Source organism: Pseudophryne corroboree, chromosome 5, assembly GCF_028390025.1.
Source record: "Pseudophryne corroboree isolate aPseCor3 chromosome 5, aPseCor3.hap2, whole genome shotgun sequence".
Taxonomy (NCBI): domain Eukaryota; kingdom Metazoa; phylum Chordata; class Amphibia; order Anura; family Myobatrachidae; genus Pseudophryne; species Pseudophryne corroboree.
In genome coordinates this window covers 668,123,335-668,136,334 of record NC_086448.1, presented here as the reverse complement: position 1 = coordinate 668,136,334, position 13,000 = coordinate 668,123,335, and the positions used below count along the sequence as shown (strand labels likewise).

Here is a 13,000-nt window from a genome sequence, read left to right as displayed (position 1 = left end):
ACAATAAAGCAGTGTGAGCACAGATATATGCAGCACACTGAGCACAGATATGGAGCGTTTTTCAGGCAGACAACGTATACTGGTGGTCACTGGTCAGCAAAACTCTGCACTGTACTCCTCCTATATAATATACTGGTGGTCCCCAGTACCCACAATAAAGCAGTGTGAGCACAGATATATGCAGCACACTGAGCACAGATATGGAGCGTTTTTCAGGCAGACAACGTATACTGGTGGTCACTGGTCAGCTAAACTCTGCACTGTACTCCTCCTATATAATATACTGGTGGTCCCCAGTACCCACAATAAAGCAGTGTGAGCACAGATATATGCAGCACACTGAGCATAGATATGGAGTGTTTTTCAGGCAGAGAACGGATAAAACTGGTGGTCACTGATCAGCAAAACTCTGCACTGTACTCCTCCTATATAATACAGCTGCTCCCCAGTCCCCACAATTAAGCAATAAGCACAAATATTTGCAGCAACATTAATAAACGGAGAGGACGCCAGCCACGTCCTCTCCCTAACATTTCCAATGCACGAGTGAAAATGGCGGCGACGCGCGGCTGCTTATATAGAATCCGAATCTCGCGAGAATCCGACAGCGGGATGATGACGTTCGGGCGCGCTCGGGTTAACCGAGCCATACGGGAGATTTCGAGTATGCCTCGGACCCGTGTAAAATGGGTGAAGTTCGGGTGGGTTCGGTTTCCGAGGAACCGAACCCGCTCATCACTACTTAAGACTGAATAGAAGAGTAAAGGGCAGTAAACACGGGGAGAGATGTGTGCTGAGCTATCTATCACAGACCGCTCAAACACATCTCTCCCCCGCTCAGCACTCAGCGCGATGTGTGCTGAGTGACGGGGGGAGGGACGGGGGTGCCGCTCATTTCACCCAGCGGGGGAAATGAGCGATGTGCTAGATTGTGCCTGCATGCAGGCCAATCTAGCACCGGCGACATCGCTGTGGGGCACACACACGGAGAGGTCCGTGCTTAACTTCTAAGCAATCTAGTCAGATTGCTTAGATTTTAAGCACGGTTCTCTCCGTGTGTACGCCCCTTAATAATTTTCATGTATATGCATTATCTCTGCTATTCACAGCTATAAGAAATTACAGTTCCCCCCAGGGCCGGTGCTAGGGTGTTCGGCACCCCCCTGCAAACTATAAATTTGCGCCCTCCCATATTCCTTTGGCGCACGCCAGGTTAAAGGGGTGTGGTCTCACAAGGGGCATGGCCACACGATAGTACCCCCATTTAAAATTATGCCACAATGTAGCACAATCTTATTATTCTTATACGTAATGCCCCACCCGTAGTAGTAGCGTCCTTATATGTAATGCACCCCAGTAGTAGTAGCATCCTTATACAAAATGCACCCACAGTAGTAGTAGCGTCCTTATACGTAGTGCACCTCCAGTAGTGGATGCATCCTTATACGTAAGGCCCACCCCAGTAGTAGTAGCGTCCTTATACATAGTGCACCCCCAGTAGTAGAAGTGTCCTTATACGTAATTCCCCCCTAGTAGTAGTAGCGTCATTATATGTAATGCGCCCCCAGTAGTAGTAGCATCCTTACATGTAATTCCTCCACCAGTGGTAGCTTCATTATACGTAGTGCCCCCCTGTAGTAGTAGCGTCGTTATATGTAATGCCCCCCCGTAGTAGTAGCTTCCTTACATGTAATGGCCCCCCCAGTAGTAGCGTCATTATACGTAATGACCCCCAGTAGTAGCGTCCATAAAGCGCACGCACACAGACACACCTCACACACACAATTCACACATATATACACACACACATACACACCCACCATATACACACACACACACACACACACACACACACACACACACACACACATACATTTCTCTCTCACCCTCTACTTACCTAAGTCTGGCTGGCTGCCGCTGTAATTACTCTCCATTCTCCCTCTGTACAGCAGCCTTCCGGCCCGTGTAGCTCCGCCCCCTCCTCTGATCTGTACACAGCCGCTGTCAGACAGGTGAGGTGAGGGGAGCAGGCTTTTCTTGCTGCCGACGCCGCTGCCTGTCATACAGTAACAGGCACAGCAGCTGGCAGCAGGCGGGACAGGACGGCGCAGCAGCAGGGAAGGGATGCAGAGCAGGGGGAGCGCCTCTCCGTCCCAGCGCCTCCCTGCACTGCATCCCATTGCTGAGCGGTTAGCGCCGGGCCTGGTTCCCCCGATTGTACTACTAATCACGTCCAGGGAAAGACACTCCAAAAGAAGCTTGTCCCTAAAATTTGTAATGATTGTAAAAGCGATCAATTAACTTATCCTTCTAAAGCCATTGCTGTTCTGCTCAAGCATGATCTGCTGACCAAACATGTGCAGCGACCATTACTGGGGAGGTTTCAGAAGTAGCTTTCTCCTGGTAATTAGTACAGAGTGTAGCCCATAGGCTATAGCGGCAAACACCATCTTCAGTTGGCGTAGCTGTCGGGGCCAAACTCTGGAATGCTTGGTAAATCTGACAGGATTGGAGCGAATGGAGATATCAGCTGCAGTCCCTCCTTCATACATTTGGGGAATCTGAAATATTTGTTGGAACCCCTGGGTGTTTCATGGGATTTGATGGAAATATTATTTTATAATTAGGCCCAGGGGCTGTCTGGCAACTGTCAGCCTGGAGGGCAAATGCAAAACAAGTGGCCTTGCTTTTTTAACAGCACATATAATGGCTTTGTAGGCTGTATTCAAAATAAACATACAGGAAAACATATGAGCCCTGAAGAAAGTGTCTCAATAAACTGAAACATTATTTTTGCTATATTTTCCTACTGTGGTCCTGCTGAGTCAGACATGAACATCTTTTTCAGCAGTTGTATATGCAACTTCATGCTAATACAGCTTCAAAGTCCTTCCCTGGTGTACACCCATTTATCCAAATGTGTGAGGACTGAGACAGAAACTTCATTGTCTTTACTGTAGATGCTCAAATACTGCTTGGTGCATCTTCAGATGCACCATAGGTCACACCATCAAAACGTGCACCAGTCCTATGGTAGGTGCAGATTATCCATCTAAATATGGTCTGCTATGTGAATGATTCTGTGTCTCTGCGTACAGCTGTACATCAATGTTTAGATATTCTCCACCATTGACAGAGCATGTGGGGTCTGATGGATGGCCACTGTTTTTTTTTTTTTTTCAATTAATGTTACAGTCACCTGCCACTGTTGTGGAGGAGCCTTCCATTTTGCCTGTTTTTCTCCAATCTCCCCCTGTTTTCTGCCTCTGTTCCTCCCATCACTCTCAGTCTCCATCCTGCATCCCCATGTTCTTCATCCTGCCTTCCTCCCATCTCCCCATGTTCTTCAGCCTGTCTCCCTTCCGCCTCCTTCTTCTTTCCCATCTACCTGTGATCTCCCCCTGTTCTTATCCCTGTCTTCCTCCCATCTCCCTCTTTTCTGCCCCTTGTCTTCCTCCCAACTCCCCCTGCCCTCCCCTCCGTGTTCCCCATCCCACCGCACCATATTCCTCTCACCCCCGCTGTTCTTTTCCATTCCTCACGGTCAGTGTTCTTTGTCCCGAACCATGCCTTGCCCCACATATCGTTATGCTTAAACTTAAAACCCCCATACATTAGAGCCCAACATTTCCCCAACTACCTGATCATTTCACTTTGCCGACCGGCCATCGATGTTCGGCGATCCACCAGGGAAATCAAATACGTTAAAAAACCTTGATCTTGATTGTTTTCGGTCGAGATCGGGGAACCAGGATTTGTAAACATGTTTAACACGGCTGCCAGGGGATCTGGAAATTGCGTTGATCTGCTGCTGATGTATAGGGGCCATAAGAGATGGTATTTTTTTGAAGAATGGGTGGGTTGCAGAGGGAAATTTTCACCCTGGGCTCCGCTTGGTCTAGAACTGGCTCTAAATATTACCCACATAAATCTAAATCTCTCTGCACATGTGACATCTGCCCCACCTGCATGGTTTTGCCCAATTAAAACTTAATTTTTTGTTTGATAACAAACCTAAATAATCCCCAATATACTCTGTGACCTGATTGTTTTAGGACACTGATGGATATTAGATTTGCTCCTATGGCACATAAAGCACAAATTGGATTTCTGTGTCCTTAGTGTTAGGACCCGATTCAGTAGAGATTGAAAATTCTGCTAAGTAGCAGAATTTGCAATCCTTGTGAACGCATGCTGGGGGCTGCCCATCGCAGAGCAAGGCCGCTCATCATGCTGACCACCGACCCCCCTTTGATCAAGCAGAAATTGCGATCGCACCGCAATGTCTGCTTGATCACAGAAATTAGGGTTGCATCCTGCTGGTGCAGCATGGCTGCGCCCGCAGGAGGCCCGCCGCCATTTTTATGATCGCGGTGGCTGCATGTGATGTCATGCAGCCACCCCGACCATGCCCCTGCCATGCACCCATCACACCGCACCGCCCCTGTTTTGAGGCCACACCCCTGCAATGCTCCTACGCCTAGGAAATGGAGCGTTGCTGCCACCCCCTACCCCGCAAACTCCTCTGCCAGATTGACAGGTAGAGGCATTTGCATTTTCTGCCCCCCCCACCCCCAGAAAATGCAGGAGTATGTGCAGGATGGGTGCTGCGCATGCGCCCTCAACCTTTTTGTATTGTTTGTGGTTGGATTACATTTTGCGATCCAACCTGAATCAGCCCCTTAGTCCCTATTTTCAAGCAGGTAGTGACTGTTCCAACTTTCGTAGCTGTAAACTGTTGTTTAACAAAATTTTAAATATCACGGACATCACTGTAACATCACCTGGAACTGAATTACCCGCTTAGAAAAGTGTGCTGAATAAATTGTATTTTTGTTATTTGTTGTGACTCAATGCTCAATTATGTAGCAATAATGCTGTTTGTACTATTAGTAAATATGTCAGTTTTGGGATCTCACTACAAGCTTAAATTTCTGCTGTTGTACTTGACCTCAAATAGCTTTCATAGCATTCAAGGAATCTGAGTTTGTAGATATTTTCTAAATGACAGCAAACCTAGAAAACTAGTCTTACAGTATACTGGTACTACAAATATGACCTTGGTTATGACAATGACCAAGGTATGTTTCCTATTCAGAATGGAATACATTCAATTGTTCTATTTTGCCGGTGATAGCAGTAGTAGCAGCACATAAAAAAACATGTTCTAGCAAAGGATTGTACAGGCTCTGTGTTGGTTTATGCACTGGATTACACAGTTGACTAACTGACTTTAACATTTTTATTTAAAAACAGGAACCTACAGCAATTTGATATGTGTATTGGATTGCATGTATTAGATAATAAATTCATGCTAGTATCTCCCACTCTAGGACCTAAACTACCCCTCCCCGTGCCGTGACCCCCCTCCTTTGCTTATGCTCACCTATACCTATGGATCGGTGATCGGTGCTCCTGGAGGGCTGCTGGTTATCGGATCCTCTTCCTGCTGTGACCCCGGTGCTGTAAAGTCAGTTGCCGCTTTGCAGCATCACTTTACTACACCAGGGGTCATGCAGCAGCGCAGGAGGACCCGACGACTGGCAGCACTCACAAGAACACTGATCACCCGTCCCTGGGAGAAAGCTGTGCAGGAGGCAGGATACTGCAGTGAGCCCTGTGATTATGCTATCTGAAGATAGCGTTATTATCACAGGGCTCACTGCTGTGTTTTTTTTTAGCAAATTCGGCCAGATTACATTTCCCATTCTAAGTATGGAAAATGTGATCTGGTTACTAAAGAAAGGAGATTTAAAGGATTTGGAACAGTTTTTCACGAAAACTGCTCCAAAAAGCCCTTTAATACATTCACGTGATACAAAATTAATGTGAAAAGTGTGTGAAACACCCTTTTTCATATTATTTTAGTAAACAAAAAGGCTAATAAATCTGCCCCATACTGTGTGTGTTCCTGTGATACCTGGTATACTTATACTAATCAATCAAGGAAATGTATAAAGACTACAGATGTGCACGGACCCCTGTTTTTTGGTTTTGGATCTAATTTCATCCTTTTGTTTTGGTTTTGCAAAACCATCTTCAAGTATTTTGTTTCGGATTCAGATTTTGGATGTGTTTAAAATTGATAAAAACTGATAATCAATGATTAAAATCAATAAAAAAGAATAAAACCAGCTAAAATCGTTTTTTTTGTGAAACTATTTTTAAAAAAATCTGAACCGGGTTTCGGTTCAGATGGATCGCCTCGTGAGATCCAAAAAGGGTTTTAGTTCAGATCCACAAGATTTGGGTAGATTCAGATTTCTGGAGAACCGGACCACTTATCTCTAATAAAGACATCTCCGCAAAACAATCAGATTGTCCCCCTAATTTCCACCTAATATATAATTCTTTCCTCCGAAACTTTCCACTTATTATTATTGTAATTAACATTATTATTATTATTGTTGTTTTTTTGCCACAAAGCTGTACAGTAACAAAAGAGAACATGCATAAAAAACACACATACCAGTTAGACAAACAAATACAGACATAAAAACAAGAAAGGGAGGGAACTTCTCAGAAAGCTTAAAATGTAGTGAAAAAAGGCAGATCAGAGAAAAGGAGTGTGGTTCAGTGGGGAATTAATTTATATGCTGCCACAGGGTAAATGCAGGGCCATATACATAGGTGTTAATGTGGCATCTTGAAGAGTTAGCGTGGGCACACTGAGTATAAAATAGGTGTTAACCCTACCAGTCCCCCGCAGCCTAAATCTATCCTCCCCAAACCGTGCGGCTTACTTATCCGGCGGCCCAGCAAACACTCATTCGGGATTCTGGTACCGGGATTGTGTCCCTATTCGAGATGCCGGCACCAGCATTTCCGATCGGTGTCGGGATTACGCGCTGGTATTTCGACTGCCGGAATACCGGATGGATGACACTTGTGGACTGCAATTTTCAAATAATGCCACAGATTCTCATTTGGATTGAGATCTGGACTATTACTTGGCTATTGTAGAACATTCATCTTTTTGTTGTACAACCATGGCTTTGTATGGGATCATTGTACTACTGAAAGGTGAATTTTCTCTTTAACTTTAGTTTTTTTTCTAGCAGGCTAAAGCAGGTTGCCTTCCAGCATCTCCCTGTATTTTGCACCATGCAACAGTGCTTAAATTTGAACAAGATGGCCAGTCCCCACTGAGGAAAAGCATCTCACAACATGATACTACCTCACTTCACTGTTCGCGATGGTGTTTGCTGAGGGATGGGCAATATTTGCCACGCATAGAGCTCTGTTTTTGTGTCATACGATCACAAAACCTTCTCCCATATTTTTATCTGGGTCATTCAGATGATTTCTGCCAAACAAAGGTGTGTTTGGATGTGGTTTTCCTTCAGTGTGGATTATTTCTAGACACCCTTCCATACAGACTAGTTGTATTTAGAGATCTGGTTGACTGGTGCACCTTCACTCCAGTCTTAGCCACTAAACTATGTACCTCCTTCAAAGTAATAGATGTCCTCTCTGTAGCTTCCCTCATAGTCTCCTGATGTTAAGTTTTGAAGATGCAGCTTTCATTTCCTTACAATAGATTTAACAGTGCTAAATGGGATATGCAAGCACTTGGATATTATTTTGTAGTATTTACCTACTGTATCTTGTGCATGCTTATAACTTTCTCTTAAATTGTTTTAGAATAATCATTGGCTTACATTTTCACAACTTCATTTTGGATTCACAGTATGACCAATGTTACAGTATTTGAAGTAGGGTGTCTTTTATCTTTTAACAATAAGGGGGTAAATTTACTAAGATGGGAGTTCTATTTAAGATGGGATGTTGGCCATTGCAACCAATCAGATTCCAGGTATTATCTTCTAGAAGGTGCTAGATAAATGAGAATTAGAAACTGATTGGGTGCTATGGGCAACAACTCATCTTAAATAGAACTCCCATGTCAGTAAATTTACCCCAATGATTGACAAGTAAGGCTAATTAAGCCATTTGTTAGGGCAATAGCAAACTTGGAGCTTCCACAACATATATATGTTTTTATTTTATTTTTTAAATCTTCAGACATAATGAATTATGAGTTTGAAAATTTACTTTAACAGTCTACTGGTCCTCACTAAGAATACTTGTCTGGAATAATCTGTGTAAATGTCATTTGCAATTCAGACAAATCTGTTGACTATTTAGGGAGTGAATACTGTTGCAAGCCATGGTATTTTTAAAATGTTTATACCTAAAGGTTATTTGCATTAAAGAAAATCTTAACTGTGATGAATTGTTCGTAAAATACATCACTGGATTCCTGCTGATGATAGAACCCATAGGAGGAACTTTTTACCTATTTAAGAAAGATAGGAGCAGTACAAGTGCTAATTCAATACTCTTATTGCTATCACCATAGCACGGAATAATTATACAAAAAAAAATCCTTCTTTGTTTAAATAAAAAAAAAATCTTTTTGGAGTAGTAGCAAAGTCTTTTCTTTTTTTAATATAACTTTTTTTTTTAACTGAAAGTAAAACTGGAAGTCAGGGATTTAAATTTGCGCGAATTGCTAAAGGTAAAGAATACATACAAAAGACACTTACAAGCAGGACAATGGTTATATTTAAAAATAAAAACATTCTTAGGGGTTATGGTCAGATTAAGGGCCACATGGTCTAGAGCTGATAATGATAAAGGGCCTATAGTAAAAAGCATAGATGCTGTGACCAAATCTGTCTGGTTGTGTATCAGCCCCAATGTCTCCCTAAATATGTAGAAAGATACAGTAGCATCGTGTTGTGAAAAAAATAGAAACACAGGGGTCTATTCAAGAAGCAGTGAAAAGCGCGGAGAAATGAGCCAGTGGAGAAGTTGCCATGGCAACCAATCCACTGCTATGCATAATTTTATAGAATGCACTTTATAAATCTTACCTCAACACTTATTGGTTGCCATGGACAACTTCTCCACTTTTTCACTTCTCCACTCTTTTCACTGCTTCATGAATATACCCCTTAATCTTTAGTACAGAACTTTAAGGCCAATTGTGTGGTTAGCTGGATGGCTGGTCACCATCATGCTGCATGATGATGGGTCTATTTTTAAGTGGAGTTATGTAGTCCCATCAGCCCCATTGTTAATCTACCCATGTTGGGGGTAAATTTACTAAGGAACATTTTTTCAAATGGATAGTTTTAAAATGGCAGTTGGAATAAATCATATTTACCTACTTTTCCAGAAGTTGCGGGTACTCCTCTTGCATCCCGCCCACTTCCTAGTGAAGCATGCAGAATAGGCAGATAATACAGAGAATTGAAGGTCACGGGTGGGGACGGGACTAAAAATGTGTAAATCGTCATCAGTTTAGCCCCACCCCTTCTTGAGGGCCCACGATTTGTGGAATTTACCATCATTGGGGGCGGAACCCAATTAGGCAAACAATTGGACCTGTCCCTTTAAGTGCCCGGCTGCTTCGCTTCTCCAGGCTTCTCTCGGAGTGGAGTATAAAAATGTCAGCAAGTTTGGAATAAATATTAAGGGGAAGATGTACTGAGCCTTGGAGAGTGATAAAGTACCAGCTAATCAGTTCTAACTGCCATGTTAAAACAGACTGTATTTTAAAAATGACAACTCTCCCTGAATATCAAGGAAATTACCTGAAATAGTGGTACTCTCCCTGATTCTTTGAAGAGTCTACAAATCTCTCCTAGGCCAGGCTGGGTGGATGCAACACAATGATGGAATAATCACTATCCACCCATTACAGAGAAAACACTGGGGGGAAGAACAATGAGTATGTGTTCTACAAGAAAATGTGTTCTGCTCTCCAATACAGTGTTGCATTAATAGGGTGTGTGTGCCTCATTATAGGTGATCTATGCCCAAAGATGTGTGCTGCATTACAGTGGATGTTTGATGGGGATGGTTTTGATATCCCGGTAGTTGAAATCCTGATGGTCAGAATGCAGATAGCGAATATTTTAACCATAATCCTAACCCACCTCTCACACAGACTTACCCTAGCCATCCCCTGCCGCAGACTAACCTTAACCATCCTCTCCCGCAGACTAACCCTAACCATCCTCTCCTGCAGACTAACCCTAACCATCCACCCAGCAACCTAAGCCTAAACCCCCATCCCCAGTGCCTAACTCTAAACCTCACCTTATCCCCAGAATTTACGATTGGGATCTGTCAGGATTTTGACAGCTGGGTTGCCACTGTCGGCATTCTGAACATCAGAATTTCAACAGCTGAAGTCCTGACCACATCCTGTTTATGAATTGCATGAATCTGGTGGAAAGGTGAGCATTAGAGGGGTTCACTTAAGTATATTTTTAATTCATAGTCACACCTTTCATGTCAGTGAGTTCAGACCAGACTTATTTGTCTTCTATACAAGGCTTTTTCTGTGACCACTGCAGATTTTTTTTCCACTGTGACATTTGCGCTAGACTGGCAAAACTTAAGTTCCCGGCACAAAGCACTGTTCTTTCACATTTAACAACACTTTATAAATGTTATAAAAGCTGTTGCATTATTTGAAAACAAATATCAGCGCTCATTTAAAGAACATAAGTTAACTGTACAGTATGCAGGGTCGGACTGGCCCACAGGGGAACAGGGGAAACCACCGGTGGGCCCCACTGCCTGTAGACCCTCCTCCTCCTCTAGGGATCAGGTTACAGACTGTATCCTAGTGCACTTGAATTATGCATTATACTTATGTACCATAATACTTCACAAGAATATGGTTTATTACATATTTACCAAGGGGAACAGAACATGTACTCTGTAATGGTTAGCCAAACCTCTGTGGTGGCTGGCCACGCCCCAGTGGAGCCTGGCTACACCATTAAGCATGGGCCCCTACGACAGCATTCCCCCGGTGGGCCCTTCATGCCCCAGTCCCACACTGACAGTATGACACGCTTCACAGATAGATCAGTACACACCCTCTACCGCTCTACATGCATATGTGTTGCTTTGCAATCTGCCTGAAATGCTTTTTCAAATGTAGGCATATATGGTATACTTTCTTTCATAGTATTCAAATGTAGGAATTAACATTAACTTTCTTTTTCATTTCTAGGTATCACAGAATGTGCTCTTCAATTTTCATCAGACTACTGGTATTGGGACACTGTAATGAAAATTTGTGTGTTTATCTTTGCATTCATCATTCCTGTATTTATTATAACTATCTGCTATACCTTAATGATCTTGCGGTTAAAAAGTGTTCGTCTACTGTCTGGATCTCGTGAAAAAGACAGAAATCTTCGCCGCATTACCAGATTGGTGCTGGTTGTTGTAGCAGTATTCATCATTTGCTGGACACCGATTCATATTTTTGTGCTGGTTGAAACCCTTGTAGATGTAACCCCAGGCATTGCTGTAAGCTCAATCTATTATTTTTGCATCGCTCTTGGATACACTAATAGCAGCTTAAACCCAATATTATATGCATTCCTAGATGAAAATTTTAAAAGGTGTTTCAAAGACTTTTGCTTCCCCTCAAAACTTAGATTGGATCGGCAAGGAAACAGCAGGGTTAGGAACACTATACAAGACCCAGCTTACACAAGAGATGGTGATCGGACTAACAAACCAGTATGACTAGCAGTGGAGATGACTTCCTACACACCTCAAGGGAGTGGTGGAACAAATGAATTGGGACTAACTCAGATAACTTCTGCAGTATAATTTTGTCATCATTGTCAACCACAGATGTCATTAGACCAGTGCAAGAACCTTTTAAGTCTAGAATCTAGAATCTATTGACTCATGCATTGTATAAGGTTGAGTTACAAATACAGTACTGTACTATAAAATAAGTAATGATTAGAGTTTGAAAAGATTATATATATATATATATATATATATATATATATACATACAGAAATGTATACATACACGTACACACACATCTGTATATGTACATGAATTCACAAAGCTTCATTTTATATAAAAAATTAATTTAATATTATATTCTTGATCGCTGGGCAAAATAAAAGTAACATACAGTATGTACCTAGAAATATTGTACATGTAATGTGTCATATGATATTGTTATACTGTGGGGCATTATTTACCATTTTTAGCCATGAAATATGTGCTACTGTATATGCTATATTTGGTATCCTTCTCAACTATACTTGATTATGTATAATGTTTAATGTTCAATATGTTCAAATCTTACTAAATAAAATGTACATACTGTATGAAAAAGATTGTTGTTGTAAAACAAGACACTTTTAAATGTTGAGACAATATTTTTTTTGTATAATTACTAAGAGTTTTACATATGTTGTTGTTTTCCAAACAAATGTAATACTGATTATCATCACTATACTAGTGTATAACATTTTTTGACTCTTAATAAAATAGTGTATGGATGTGTACAATTGTGAAGTAATTTAAAGCAAAAAATAGATCTCTTTTATGTTTAAAGTGGATTTAATTAGAGCCTGACCACTTACTTTAATTAATTATTCATCTACTGCTCATTGATGTTTAATAACTAACTTGATAGCAAACACTCAGAATGTTAAAAACAGTAAAGTGAGTGTGCTGATGTTTTGGAAGACATTGACCTATCTATTAGTGTGATTTAAGGGGTATTTATCAAAGCTTCGAGAAAGAGACAATTTTGATAGATAAAAAAAAACAACCTATCAGTTCCTGACATTTTTTAAACACAGCCTGTAAAATGTAAGGCAGAATCTGATTGGCTGGCTAGTACTTTAAATGTCACAATTGTATCTCTCCCTGAGCATTAATAAATACCCCCCTTACTGAGGACATGCCGATTTGTGACACAGGGAATATCATGATGCACAATATGGAGGACGATGGATGCACTTTAGATAGTGGAAGGAGCAGTATCATTAACACGGCATAATTATGTAAAACTCCTGTCAAACTAAAATAAAAATGTTTTAAAAATTAAATATTATTAAAATTCTGCAAAAAAACAACAACAAAACTATAAACCAGTTCACACTTTTACCCCACTCGTATCTTACAATACTCCCTATATGGTATTCAGGATTTC

At 41.6% G+C, this 13,000-nt stretch overlaps 1 protein-coding gene across 1 annotated transcript in view; it reads left to right on the top strand.

Moving 5' to 3' along the window:
- The window catches only part of OPRK1 (opioid receptor kappa 1), a 153,209-nt gene extending 141,042 nt beyond the window's left edge, over window positions 1-12,167 (top strand). The window contains exon 4 of the mRNA XM_063923719.1: window positions 11,039-12,167. Coding sequence (XP_063779789.1) covers window positions 11,039-11,562 — 524 coding nt within the window. The 3' untranslated portion in view covers window positions 11,563-12,167. The remainder of the gene's footprint in view (window positions 1-11,038) is intronic.
- Window positions 12,168-13,000: the final 833 nt, after the last annotated feature.